Below are 15,278 nucleotides of genomic sequence, written 5' to 3' on the forward strand. Positions count from 1 at the left end.
AACAGCAATTTCTTTAATGTCTAGCAGAAAATGTATTACCCACCTCTGCAACAGATACAATTTATCTATAGTATATGAGTACTGTACACTATGTCAGTGTGGCTTCCATGTTCAGAGTGACAGTACAAACCTGGATGGGACACTCGTTGTCATGGGTTACGTCCAGGAACATGGCGTGTGCGATGGAGGGCATGAGCGGGCGCAGGCTGGGCTGGACAAAGGCGCCCACGGGCTCTCCTCCGTAGCGGTACACCAAACGGCCCTCCTCATGACTGTCCCCCGCTGACATGGCCTCTGAACAAGACAACAGAGTCACACATGCTTCACTGTGTTACTGCGACTGCATGAGGCCCTGTGCTTGTTTATACTGGAGATCTCACTGGAGGTCTGACTACAGGTTTGACCTACGTTCTGCTTTCTTTTTTTATCTCCATGAACTATGTTTTAGATTAAAGCAGATGTATTATGGTTTTTGGGGGGGTATAAAGTATTAAAGGTCCAATATTACTCAAAATTTACTCTTGTAAAAATGTTGTTACCTCCTCAAAAACACACCTAGAGTTTTGTCATGTGGTGGTAGTTTTCAAGTGAACAACCACCTTTCACTTTCTGTACAGTAGAGATTGGCAATTCCAGGGCCAAAATTATCCAAATAATTCTAGTGAAGGTGTATGGAGTTTGAAAACACAGTGGAGCACTTCCTGTATTACTACATGACATCACAAGGTGTTTTCTGTTTGAGAAAAGAACTCAGCCTAAATATGCAGGGTTTGTGCTTTAAACTTATGTGAATGAAACAAAACACAGTTCCAGGTCGGTTTGTGATGAGGAAACAACATTCAAACATAGATTAGAAAATAGCCGTTTAAACTATAACACGTGAAGATTATTATTTTACATTTTGATTATTTTAAAAACAGGAGTTTTGATTTAAAACAGCAAAGGATTGTAATTTTTGTCTTTGTTATCTTTTTTGTAAATTGCCACATGACCCATGAAGTTTGACCAAGAGTCTAAAATTTAAAAATAATCGCAAGTAAATGCAGAGAAGTGGTAATAAAAAGATAACGTTTTCTCACAATTTGAGATTCAAGAAAATTTCTTTGCGCAAAATCAGTATTTTATATGTTCTAAGACCACCTAGTAACCGTCACTGGCTTCTCACTGCCAGTTTTTGGTTGTGATATTTAACTACACCGGGCAGTACCTGGAGGACTAAGAGGAGAGTAAGGGAGGAGGAGGAGCGGAGTCTGGACATATGAGGACCATTCTCCTTATTCTGGAAGTTGCCGTGGACACCATTGCCATTATTGTTGTATTATTTTGCATGGGGCTTCCAATCTCACAGTAAATTTCTGTCTGTCTACAGAGTAGTTTGAGTTCCCACTCTTTTTCACTGAGAAAATGTCAAAACTTTTCCATGATTTTTTCATGACCTAAAGTGAATTTTCCATTACTTTACAGCCCCTACATGTGTATAATTGATCAAACTTTTAGGGCTAAATATGAAATGTTAACTCTTTCCACTCACCTTATGGTTTGGTATTATAGTTTTTTTAACATTCAAAATACTGTCATTGCGTTTATTGTCGTCTCTTTTAAACAAAAGGCGCAGACGTTCGGAAATAATCATAATAGCCTAATGATAACTGAACAGAACACTGCGTGAAAGGGATACTAAAATTTAATGTCTTTTCCAGGCCTGTAAAATGACATCGTCAATTTCCAGGAGTTTTCCAGGATTTCAATGACCGTGGGAACCCTGTAGTTTTAAAGCCTCCCAGAGAATCAGTGCAGTGTTGACTTGTTGTTTCACATGAACACTGAACATTTTACACAAATAAACCAACTTTATATCAGATTTTAGAACTTTTCCCAAATTCTCAATTTAAATGAACGGGGTTTGACTTAACCAGAGGCACCACCACAAAGAAAGCAGTTTAGGAACATTTAGGCGCAAAAGTGGGCAGTGAGGTATAAAGTCAATCGATAATCCACACTTCAAACTCCACCCCTGCAGCCAGGTGTTTGTAATCTTTTTTTTTTTTTTTTTTTCCCAAATAGACTAAATTACTTAACCCTTTATTTAAAAAAAAACAGTCACTAAAATAGTTCTAATGCTCTACTTTAACACATTTTTTGATAGTATAAACATTTTCTCAATAAAACAATTTCTAACTTTAAAACAGTACATTCTTGACCTGTTCCTTCTTCATCTCCAGTGTAAACAAGTCTACTCCGCACACATGCACCAGAAGAAGAGACCAGCTGAGTGTCCCATGCGTCCTCCATCACACTATACCTCTGATGAGAGAGGAGATGCCCAGCTTGGTCACGAACACGTTATCCAGCTCCTCACTGCCCGTAAACAGCTCAGCCACCACGTACAGGTTAGGACGCACACCGCGGGCAACGTCCAGCATGTACTACACAAACACAGCCACGAGCAAGACCACACAGCAGACAGAGGAGGAGGAGAGAAAAGAGGAGAAGAGAGGAGGAAAGAGGAGGAGAGAGGAGACGAGAGGATGGGAGGAGGAGAGAGGAGGAGAGGAGAGGAGAGGGGAGGAGAGAAAAGAGGAGAAGAGGGGAGAGGAGGGGGGCAGAGGGAAATAGAGTGGAGGAGAGAGGAGGAAAGAGGAGGAGAAGAGGAGAGAGGAGGAAAGAGGAGGAGAAGAGGAGAGAGGAGGAGACAAAAGAGGAGAAGAGAGGAGGAGAGGGGAGAGGAGGGGGGCAGAGGGGAGGAGAGTGGAGGAGAGAAAAGAGGAGAAGAGGGGAGGAGAGGAACAGAGGGGAGGAGAGAAAAGAGCCAGAGAGAGGAGAGGGGAGGAGACGGAGGCAGAGGGGAGGAGGGAAAAGAGGAGAAGAGAAGAGGATAGAGGAGGAGAAGGGAGAGGAGGGGGCAGAGGGGAGGAGGGGAGGAGAGTGGAGGAGAGAGGAGGAGAGGAACAGAGGGGAAAAGAGAAAAGAGGTGAAGAGAGGAGGAGAGGAGAGAGGAGGGAGGTGGAGGGGAGGAGAGAAAAGAGGAGGAGAAGGGAGGAGTGAAAAGAGGAGGAAAGGAGAGAAGGTAGGTGGAGGGGAGGAGAGAGGAGGAAGGGGATAGGAGAGAGGAGGAGAGAAGGGGAGGTAGAAGAGAGAAGGGGAGAGAGGAGGAGAGGAACAGAGGGGAGGAGAGAAAAGAGGAGGAGAGAGGTGAAGAGTCGAGGAAGAGAGAGGAGGGTAGAGGAGAGAGGAGAGAGGAGTGAGGAAGAGGAGGAGAGGAGCGAGAATGAGAGGAAAGAAGGGATAAAGAAAGAGAGGAATAGGGGAAAAAGGAGGAGAGAAGGATAGAGAGGGGAGGGGAGGAGAGGGATGAAAAGGGGAGGAGAGAAAAAAGGAGGAGCCGAAGAGAGGAGTAGAGAGGACAAGAGAGGGGAGAAGATGGGAGGACAGAAAAAAGGAGGAGGAGGAGAGAGAGGGAGAGAGGAGAAGAGAAGGAGCAGAGAGTGTGAGTAAAAGCAGGGATGCAAACTATACTTCATAATCAATATTTACTAAACCTGGATGTTAACTGGATTAAACTAGAACACAATTTAAAATATTATGATATATTATGATGAAATATGGAATGGGGTTCTGTAATGAATATTTTTTTTTTTTTTGTTTTTTGAAATTATTATAAACAAAAGAAAAAAAATTAATTTTCTGTCTTGAATGATATGGGCACTCATTCTATGTAAGATCAAATTAATCCCTATTAAAAGAAATATTTTAACAGCTCATCTCGGTTTAATTTGGCAAGAAACTCAGCAGCGCCAAAGCAAAACAGCGTCAAAACCGTGTTAGTGATACGGGTCTAAACATGCTCCACAAGAGACCAGAGAACGTCAAATCCAACAAGAGTGTGGTCCATGCTGTAGGGGGCAGTACCTCGCACCAGGCTGCTTATGCCCAGTCTGTTGACAAACACATTGTCTAAGAGCTCGTTTCCTGTGAACAGCTCTGCGATCACGTACAGGTTTGCTCTGACGGCTCGGGCTGCGTCCAACATGTACTGACCAGACAGAGGGGCACATCCAGTTACTCACACGTCAGGACGAACTAGAGCATTGTCAATGATTCAATCAAATACTGTGTCATCTAATAAGTTTAAATAAGAGATCAGGGTAAACTCATGTTATTGAGTTAAAATCAGGACCAGGACTCCTCACTGCGGCTCAACAACTCACCCATATGTAACAGATAATACTCCCTACAATTGTAATACTCCCTACAACTGTAAAACAACTCACCCTTATGTAACAGATAATACTCCCTACAACTGTACTCCTTACAACAAAAACTCACCCTTATGTAACAAGATAATTACTCCTTACAACTGTAAAACAACTCACCCTTATGTAACAGATAATACTCCTTACAACTGTAAAACAACTCACCCTTATGTAACAGATGTCCTGTCAATCATCATATTATTGTTGCACTGTCTTCCTCTGACCTCTTGTATAAAGCTGTGATTTTATATTTTATTACTTATCTTTCTATTTTATTTTTACTGTATATTTATATTTTTTATTTACATTTATATAATTATGTTTTATTTGACACCTGTCTCTTGCTATGTTTTTTGCTACTTGTTTAAAATGTATTACCATTTATATTTTTGCTCTTTGTTATTATATTTATTGTGATGCATGAGCTACTGTCTCCAAATAATTTCCTTTGTGGATCGATAAAGTTTGTCTAAGTCTAAGTCTAATATATCACCAACTTCCCCATTTAAACCAGGAAGTTCTTTAAATGCTGCTGGTCACAGTTCGCTCAAACTTCCCTCATGTCTACCAAATATACTAGACTGTACTGCCTTCAGCTGATCTTCTACTTGTTCTACCTTAAACCCCTAGTTCTTACTTTTTGTATCTGCCAAGGCTGTTTTAAAGCAGACTGATGGAAGTGAGGCTGCTTTTCTGCACCATCAGCCCCTCTCACCACAAACACTTACTCAGCACATTCATTCTAGGCTTGGTGGGTGAATTGTCTCGCCTCTGGACAACAACAACAGTTTACGATAGAAAACACTAAACTAGGCCCAGTAAGGCTTAGCTTCTGAGATGAGACGAGGCTATGAGAAGGAAGTTTGGTCTCGCAGTGTGATGCTCCCACCTCTCTGCTCCTATCACTCCTTCATTACATCTTACACTAGATTAATAGCCACATCACATGACCACTCTGAGGAAGAAGCTGCCAGGTATAAGAATAAACTAAACCATGGCCTAAAAAAAAAAAAAAAAAAGAAAGAAATAATCGGATGATCAAATGACTCTCATTGGACCTAAACAAGTTTTAGTTGTGACAAGGTCCTGGCATGAAGGTCATAACCAAATGAATCAGAATGATAACAAAGAATTTTAGAAGCAACAACATACACTTACATGAAAATAACTTTTTTTGGACTGAAATACATTTTTGAACAGCAATATAGATACTGATTGAGTATGATAATCTATTAAGTGCATTAAATAAATCGACTAAACTTTGTGACATCTCTAATCTGAATGTTGTTGGAACATAATAGAAACTTGCAGCTGGATTTGATTTGCCCCCTAAACGCTCATGCCCATTACCTCAGCGACGTGCAGGGGGGTGGAGTGGCAGTTGTCCAGTCGTACTCCATGGAAGTGCGTGGCTGTGATCTCTGTGTACGTCTTCATGTGCTCCCACAGATAGGGGCAGTCCTCAGGGCTTTTCCCGTAACGCAGCTTCACACTGTCGCCCCAGGCCACCAGCTCCCTCCTCAGGTACACGTTTGAACCTAAAAAAACCCACACATCACTACTCAGACACGTACAACCTAGTCTGTAGAATCCCTTTTAGTAAATTGTTCCATCATGATGTAAGAGGTGATTTTTTTGACAGTATGACAATAAAAAGCACACCCTCCTATGGATAGCTGCAGACTACACTAGCAATTACCATTTTTTTGTCACTTGTACCAAAAAGACTACACGACACTGCTGAATCCTACATATCACAGATGAATAAAATAAAATAGGAGAAAATGGGGGTTGATACAGTAGAAGCAATGGCGTCTTGAATACAGGAGAATAAAAATTACTCAAACATGCATGAATCACTCTAAATAGAAATTCAGAGGTTAAATGAGAAGAGAAACAACTATAGAAAGTGAGACAAAGCCTGCACACTTTCTTTTAATTGTATTTAATGAATGACAACCTTGTGATGAGTGGATAAGTGGATGACTGATTGACGCATTATCGTTCATTAAATGCAGTTTGGGAGTAAGTGTGCAGGCTTTGTCTCACTTTCTACATTCACTGTAGCCTTGCACCAGTGATGTGCATATACCTATACCTTTTATGATAAGGGAAACAACTATAACATGGTTAAAAGTTCTAAAAAGTTAATCTTGCAGAATAGGTCCTCTTTAAACCTGGGAGAACCTGGTTTGGGTAAGATTAAACTCTGGAGTACCTGATCAAGTCATGTTTAAATTTAGGAGTACCTAGTTAAATTATGTTTAATCTTGGGATTACCAAGACTAGCCAAGAATAAACCTGGGAGTACCTGGTTGAGTTATAATTAAACTCGAGAGTACCTGTTTCAATTATGTTTAAACTCTGGAGTACCTGGATAAGGCAAGATTAAACCTGGGAGTACCTGGTTCAGCAAAGTTGCGCAGAGGGTCGTCTCCCATCACCCAGCCGTTGTGAGCCAGAAAGTGAACACACTTCTCAGGATCATCGAGCAGCAGCATCTCCTCCTCCAGAGTCATGTCTCCATAAGGGAACGCAAAATATCTAACCACGAACAAAGGACAAATCATGCTTAGATACAAGATCACAGTACGGTAGTAGTGACATAGCGATAATACCCTTTGCTCTCCATTCTAATTCACTCCCCTTTCTGAGCAACATTATCTTCAGCGTGCATTCCGCTAATGAAACTACTGCACATCACATCAGGTTTGTGAAGTTGTAGTGTACTGTTTTGTATCATGCATTTGTATATTTACAGAAAATTGTCGTGTGGGAGCATGGGTGATGTAGCATTAAACACAGATCTCTAGATTACTCAAACATGCATGGATGACATCTAAAGCCTCTCCAGACGATGATGTTTAAGATATGATATAAAGCTCTAAATACCTAATATCTTTGATATTAAACATTATTTTTTATGTTGCACAACAAGAAGTAACAAGTTTTAAATCGTTTTTAAAAAGCACCCAGCCTCTGCAGCCTCTGACTTAATTGTTGAAGGTGAGGTGTGGGTCAAAAGTGTATGACCACAAGGTTGCTAATAGAGGGAAACAAAGAGTGAAATGGAAGTGATGGGAAAAAAGAGAAGTTCTGGAGAGGTTCAAGTTTGCTATGAGGAAGCTAGGAGGAAGTTCTGATAAGAGTTGTGTGTTGTCGGAAGTCACTATGTTTACATGGGAAATCCGAATGTGCTAAACAACCCAATTCAAATCGCCTTTGCCAAAAACCTGTCAGATCACACTTGTCACAGACTACAACAGATTAGTGAATCGAATACATGCGATAGGGAGTGTCTGCTTCTAGTAACTTAGCATGAGGATTGAAGCGAACAATGTTAAGACAGAGTTGTGAGTCGTCATCATAGCAGTGGAAAAAATTCCATGCATGCTGACAATACATCCAAGGAGAAGCATGTTGTTAGGATAAATAACTAGGCTTAGCTATTCTGTATAATCTACTGATAGGAATGATGTCGTGACTTGTTAGCCAGATAACACCTCGGATGGAGTCTGATTGGACTGTGCAATGTGCCAAGAGCTGGCCTGTGCACCAAAAAATGAGGCGCCAAGTCTACAGGGTATCCCCAGGTTTGACTACCCCTAATTTAAGACTTTTTTAAGACCACTTATATGAAAATTAAGACCAACATCGCACCCATTATGCAGGTGAAAAACTCCAGATCCAATTCTAATAATGACCTTTACTCACTGCTTTAAATAACAAAAAATACTTTAAATATAAAATCTCATTCAGAACTCATTTATAGTAGTATGCATTGCTTGTAAAATGGACAAAAATTTAAAATTCATTTATAATGTGAAAAATATATATATATTTTTCCCTCCCTTCATTCAACATCGCACTGCAGCCTGGTCGAGTATACAAAAAATAGGCTAAAGAAATTTAAGACCTTTGTGGAAAAAAATAAGACTTGGACAACATAATTTAAGACGTTTTAAGGCCTTAATTTAGGAACATGAACTTTAAGATGTTTTTAAGACTTTTAAGACCTCGCGGCTATCCTGATCTAAACCATGGTAGCCTCCCACTATAGTTTGTGTATAAAAGTCATTGTATAGGCGTAAACATTGAGTCTGTGCATGGGAATGTCGGCACAGACTCCTTGTACAAGTATGGCTTTCTAATACTGGAATAAGTAAATTATCTGGACTTTCCTCAATAATGTCGATAATGAAGATGGTTGGAGTGAGTACAGAGCCCTGGGCGACCCCAAAGGTGACAGTGTGACAGGTGAAATGATATTTGCATATTTTGTTTGGAGCATTGCTTTAAGAATGACAAATTACCTTGTGACCAGTGGATCCTTCTTGGTAACAGGTCCTAGTTTGGGTCCGTGTCCAGCCAGTCGCTCATACACTACATTTCCCATGATGCAGTTGATGGCCTATAGGAGAAGAGACAGATGTGATGTCTTGAGCGGTAGTCTCGGGCTTACATCATACATACAGTAGACTCTATTTCAGTGTACAGCTCATAAAAGCCGACAGGTCTGAGGAGGGGGGGCGGGAGGTGTCACATTCACACCAGCAGCTGAGATCATCACTTCCCATGAGCTCAGGTAGACCAGACAGTTTAAAAGTTTAAAGGAGCACTGTGTAGCTTTTGTTGTAAGGGGTCTGCTGCCTGCTTGTCTCCATGGAGATATTGTTGTCTCACAGTATGGCATTAAACTTATGTACCGCACAATAATTTATTTCCAGGGGTTTTTAAATATTGTTGAAAAATACCTTGAAGCTGAAAACATACATTCTTTCTGTGATTGCCGCTCTACAGATCTGACCTGTAACTTGGCCTTGTGCTGTCACCTGCTTGTCTACATGGAGATAGTGAAGTTTAATGCCATACTGTGGAACATTCCAGGCAAAGCAATAATAGCAGGGAGCAAACCCTCCATGAGAAAATGTGCTGTATTTTTCGGACTGTAAGTCGTACTTTTTTTCATAGTTTGTGTGGCCCTGCGACTTATACTCCGGTGCGATTTATGTTTTAACATTTTCAGACTGACAGCAGCGAAAGGGCAGTCTAGGGTTATGTATCAGTTTTCTGTGCATGTCTCCTGCAGAAGAAGACACTGTCCTGCTGCAAGTAGTGAAATATGCAGCAAAAAATTATAATCGAGCAGCAGAAAGATAGTTTGGAGTGAGGGAGAAACTTGTGAGAGACTGGCAGAAAGCGGGGATGGAGAGCACAGACTCACAGCAAACGGGAGGGGGGGTGTGCCATACAATTTCCTGGAAGTCATTGGATGGATCGACAAAGCCTTGACTTCAGTGACAACCGAAGTTGCGTGGAGTTGCTCAGAAGTGACACCGAGGACAAAGAATTCAATGGATTCAATAGACTTAGTGATTTGGAGTGAGATCAAAAGTTTGGTAAACTTATGTTCTGTTGTTTATGTTATAGTTATCTGAATAACCGTTAATATGTTACATTAACGCCTATTCACCCTGTTGTTCTTTATTCTACTGTTATTACTATAACTTCCCTTTAAGATGAAATGTCGGTTCCTGGTCCCTGATTTTATAAAATAAATTTCCCCCAAAAAGTGCGACTTATATATGTTTTGTTCTTCTTTATTACACATTTTTTGGCTGGTGGGACTTATACTCCGGTGCAACTTATAGTCATAGAGGACATTAATGATAATATTTCAAGTGATTTGTACTGTATGAGCTCAAAGAACAGTTTGTTTGAGTGCTGTACAGTTAGGCCAGTGAGTTCAGCCCTTTGACCCCTTCTTTTGAGAGGAACACAGTTACCCAACAGAGCCACGTGTGTAAACATGTTCTGCACACAACATCCATAAATCTTTTATCCTCCATTCAAATCTTCATTGCACAACTTAATTGCATCTGTCATCTGAGTTAATTTGTACACCTGTAATATTTCATAATAATTTTATCGAAGATCTTTTTAAAGAATGTATGCTGTTGTGATGATCTGTGGAAAATGATGTGCCAAAATCATATGAAGACAAGTGAAGACATAAAATAATTTGGGCACACCACACTGAGCATGCTTGAATGGGCAGAAGTGCAGATAGACTTAGACAAGCTGTTTAACTGTACTGCGTCACATAAACACAAAACAAGTATAAACATGCCATAAGTGGGGTCAATGGCTGCTCTGTGACTGCTCAGATACTCTAAGTAAACACTGGCTGCTGCAGGCTGGCTCCAGACACATTCACTATGTTTACATGCACAAAAAACTCAGAATGCACTAAACAACCAGGGGCTAAGAGACGTTCAGGTGCGTCTAATAATTTTGCATTAGCATGGAAACTTTGCAGCCATAATTGCTAAAAAAAAAAAGATGACCATCATACATATTACCATGCTTTTGGCAGACTTACATAAGCAACAGTGCATTTACATCGAGCAGTTGATTTTCAGACATGGTACAGACTGTGTTACGTTTGATTCGCTCTCCACAGTACAAATAAACATATTGAAGCTCCATTAGGTTTCACTTTGACTTAAACGTAATGGACCAAAACAATGAAACAACATGTGCTGGTCCAGAATGGAGGGACTGTAGTTGTTAATCTAGTGAGTGTAGTCCCTTGAGTGAGTAAACATAAAAACACATGAATGACTAATATTTCCCTGGCTGTTTCTTACCTAGTGCAGTTGAATGCCTCTCCCACTCTGTGCCTAATGTAACTATACACTTACATGTAATGAGCATTAGCTTTTCCAGATGTGTTATTGGAATCTTGGAGTTTTCAAGCCACAACGTCTCAATTGTAGTTTCCGGGTTTACACACATTTTGAAAAATCGGTTTAAATTGAACTAGGTTGTTAATCTGATTTTCCTGGCGTACATGTAAGTGTACTGAGTGTGTGGAGGGGGGGAGGGGGATTGTCTCACCTGCTCCTGGTGCTGCTGCATCAGTTTGTACTGTTCATCATTGAGCTGAGTGAGTTTGTCTCTGAACCGGTCACAGCAGTCCTCCACGTGTGGTGTGGACAAGCTGCAAACATAAACACAAGAATGGCTCAGGATATCTTTTAGGACAGGGATATCAAACTCAAATTCACAGAGGGCCAAAATTAAAAACTGGGACTAAGTCGTGGGCCAAACTAAATATTTATTGAAACATTTCAACAACATCAGAATGTTTTCTTTTCTTATTAAAATAAATTTTTAATAATAGTTTTGCTTAAACATTGAATCCAGATCAAGCATAATATAAAATAATTATATTAAATAATAATGTTAAATAAATAATGTATCTATAGTCTATCTGTAGCCGGCGGTCAGCTCTAACACATATCTGATATGATCTCGCGGGCCAAATATAATTGCATCGAGGGCCTGAGTCTGACATGTCTGATTTAGGATATAATTTCATTACCATATCTTTACCTGTCAAACTATTCATATAAATGCACTCTCTCCCCACCTTCTTAAGCCACGTGGCACAACCCTCATTCCCACCAACAGCAGAATAACCAGCATTTTACTCGCTTCCATGATGATATAGCAATAAACACGGATACTCTAAGTATTCCAAGAAGCACTATGTAACTAGGTACGGTGGAGAGTCAGACATTTCTTGGATAAACAATCATCAAGATGGAAAAAAGCAGTTAAACATTAAAGAATAAGTGATGTGACTTATATGTAAAGGTGATATGCTTCTCAATACAAAGCTAGCCACTTGTTTCCTTTCTATCGATGCACAGCGCTCATGTCAAAAACATTTGATTTGTAGTGTCTTATGCAGTTAACACTAGCATGTTTCAGATGCCCAAATGCAGGTGCAAAGAAGAGAAGTACATAAAAAGCAGGTAGTTTAGTGTTTATGCTGGCTTTAGCTCCGTCCCACAGCACCACAAACTTAGAATTACTGAAAATCTTTTTGTGAATCACTGAAATTGGCATTATAAGTATTCGTGTAATCCCTCAGTTGTCCAGGTAGAATCCATCGCAATAGAGAAATTCAATTCTGTCAGCTGGACAAAAGATCTGAATTTCTCCTTTGCGATTAAGATTATATTTCAAAAAGGATTTAGATTTTATTTATACATTCTATTTGGGTGACGTCAGTGTCTCATGGAGCAGACCCTCGGACCTGGAGCCCTGGAGCTCAGAGCATGAAAATGTAACTGGGCTGGAGGGGGCCACACCAAACAGACCAGCTCCAAGGCCCCACGTGAACTGCAGAAACATGGGGAGTTAAATATGTCCCACCTTAAAGGAACAAACGTCTCCAGCGCAGAGTCCATATCCACCGTGTTGCCATAGCGCCTGTACTCTGGGTCGTGGATGATCTTCAGGCGTTTGACCCCCCCGGTTTTACTGTGGTCCGCCTCCACACCTTCACACACAAACAGGCAGTGAGACGCGCGCTATTGTTGTGAACCTTATTTTGAGCTCACTGACCATTCAGCACCAGGGAGTGGAACTCCTGCATGGCCTTGTCCACGTCCACCTGGAAGAACTCCCACAGTTTGATCTGAGGGAAAATGTCCTCCCGTATCACAGTGCGCAAAGCCTGCAAGCAACACAACATCTGGTCATGCCCAAGAAACCAACAAATAATACAACTGTGTATTAAAACGTGGAAAGGATAAAGCATGACAACTCAGCTCTATATTTTTGTGTAATGAATTAACAGAGATTTCTCTTTACCTCTGCGCAAAAGCACGCTGTGACACATGTTTGCTGTGTGTGCATTTCACTTTTACTAAAGTTTGCTAAATTACTTTCTTATAGCGCTACACTTTTGTTGCTTGTTTAGTGGAAGGAAACTTGTTTATGTGACACATTTGACATATTCATTGTTCTGATGATTAAAATGTTTGTGTTTCATATTAACTTTGCACAAGAAGTGGTTTAACAAAGACTTTTAGTATCACAGCCATGATTTAGCCTTTATTTTTTATTGAACTGGATCAAATCAATTTGATATATATCGTATCGAATTAAAAGTGCACTGTATCGAGATATGTATCGTATCGGCAATTTCTTAATGATGCCCAGCCCTACATTTCTTGTTACAATTTACACTGTCTTCCAAATATGGATCTTGGCTCCAAATTAGCCGCTCTTAACTGTAGCCTCGATGAGCTTCATTTGACTGGAGACGAACACTATGGGTGACGTTGCATTTACTTAGTCCACTTCTTTATTCAGTCTACGGTAGAGCCGCACACTGAATCTAAACCAAATCAAAATTCTCACAGTAATTAAACTACAAATTCTGACCTTTGTTACTAGCAGTTGTTTACTAGGAGCCCACCCTCTGCCAAACAGTGGTGCAGGTAGAAAAGGGCAAGTACCTTCAACAGCCTCACTTCTGATTAGTTCCTCTTGATTTCCAAGCATGACTCTTGGTTGCAGTTTAGCTGGTATAACAGTCATCTACAACCTGAACACTATAGATGACACTACACTCCCTCCGTCCACTTCTACACACAGTCTATGATCAGACCTGCAGGTGTTTGTCCTCTGTGATGTCCGCGGGCAGCCCCTTCGCCTCATAACGCCCCTGTGCGGTGCGGGTGGTCAGGTGCCAGAGGGCCCGGTCCAGTACCCAGGCTGGTCTGAGGTGAGGAGAGTTCACCAGGTTGTACCCACACTCCGGGTGCTCCCTGATCCACACGCTGTTGGCCGCTGCAATACAGGCAAAACAATTAGAAGAAAAAGCTCATGAACCATAGCAAGCAAGCGTCTCTCTAAACACCTGTATTCCAGTATTTAAAGGAATGTTTATGTAGCTTGTGCTCTTACAGTTTTAACAAGGTACTACAATCACAACTAAACATGGGTTTTCAGTGTCTAATAGAGGTCTGCGCGGGACAGAATTTTCAGTTCCGGTCCCGCAAAGAATTGTAATTTTCATTCCTGCTCCCGCCTGCATCTGCGATATTTTGTCTCGCTTCCAGTCCCGCAAGATGAGGATGTTCGCTTTCTTAAGTTCTATCAAACACGGAGAATCGGAAAGGAATTGTCTAAAATGTGTGCAAGATTAGACCACATATGCAAATTTTGGCTGCTTAAAATGTTTTTATTAATGCCAAATAAGATATCCAACACAAATTCGTACATTCATCATTTGTATATTTTACTTTACACTCATATTTAGTTTAAAGACTGCAGTTTATCATCCCACCCGCCCGTTCCCGCGTTGTGCAGTCCCGCTCCCGCCTGCAATGAGCTTTCAAAACGTGTCCCGCGCTGCACTGTTTTGTATCGGGTCCCGCAGGGGCCTAGTGTCTAACCTGCAGATAGAAGTCTAACCAGTGTCCAACCTGTGTCCCTCATGTCTGGGGACACAGTTAAGGAATGTTTATCTTTCACCGGTACACACCCACTGCTGTCTACTTACTGCATTCTCTAACTTTATTTTCATAATCGATGTCACGTCTAGGATTCACACACATTATCTTTTTGGTACAAATGAAAAAAGCGACTTGCTAGTGTAATGTGCATCTATCCATCGGAGGTGTTGACAGCTGCGCAGCGCTTTGCAGTGATGATGTTTACAGCGACGTCAGCTGCCACTGAGCACCCTAGTTTTCAAATGCGTATGTCAGCGGACTTGTTTCTTTTATTACATATTGTTTAAAGCTTAATATTTAGATTTAAAATGTCCAACTTTTAACATAAAGATCCACAGGTGTCATAGATTATAACTAGAAAACAGACACAAGCACAATGTCTTCTTTAACTAATGAAGTGTTTAAGCCAATCGTGTTAGAGGCATGTCCTTAGGGCTGCAGTGAATCTCCTTCTGTGTGGGAGGGTCGTTTTACTGTGACCTTTAAGCAGAGGTACATGCAGAGTACAGCTGGTACACAGGATTCCCTTACACACACACATGAGACCTGCACCCGGCCAGAACCGTGTGTGTGTGTTACTAACAGCTATGGATCGCGCTAAAGACGAGCTGGATGTTAGGGTCACATACAGCTGATCGGAGGGGCATGTCTGAAGAGATAACAGAAGGAACTACCAATACAAGAGATTGGACGAGACATGACATTA

The 15,278-nt window shown here is 41.0% G+C and overlaps 1 protein-coding gene across 2 annotated transcripts in view; it reads right to left on the bottom strand.

The window, feature by feature from the left end:
• Positions 1-15,278, bottom strand: part of agla (amylo-alpha-1, 6-glucosidase, 4-alpha-glucanotransferase a) — a 44,949-nt gene that overhangs the window by 13,250 nt on the left and 16,421 nt on the right. For both annotated transcript variants that reach the window (XM_020919860.2, XM_055151598.1), the window contains 9 exons: positions 13,723-13,904; positions 12,672-12,783; positions 12,480-12,606; positions 11,154-11,256; positions 8,567-8,664; positions 6,658-6,797; positions 5,604-5,791; positions 2,303-2,426; positions 131-294 (listed from right to left, as the gene is read on the bottom strand). In XM_020919860.2, the coding sequence (XP_020775519.2) occupies positions 131-294; positions 2,303-2,426; positions 5,604-5,791; positions 6,658-6,797; positions 8,567-8,664; positions 11,154-11,256; positions 12,480-12,606; positions 12,672-12,783; positions 13,723-13,904 (1,238 nt within the window). The remainder of the gene's footprint in view (positions 1-130; positions 295-2,302; positions 2,427-5,603; positions 5,792-6,657; positions 6,798-8,566; positions 8,665-11,153; positions 11,257-12,479; positions 12,607-12,671; positions 12,784-13,722; positions 13,905-15,278) is intronic.

This window comes from Boleophthalmus pectinirostris, unplaced genomic scaffold, assembly GCF_026225935.1.
Source record: "Boleophthalmus pectinirostris isolate CB_2022bp ecotype Guang Dong unplaced genomic scaffold, ASM2622593v1 HiC_scaffold_16, whole genome shotgun sequence".
Lineage (NCBI taxonomy): Eukaryota > Metazoa > Chordata > Actinopteri > Gobiiformes > Gobiidae > Boleophthalmus > Boleophthalmus pectinirostris.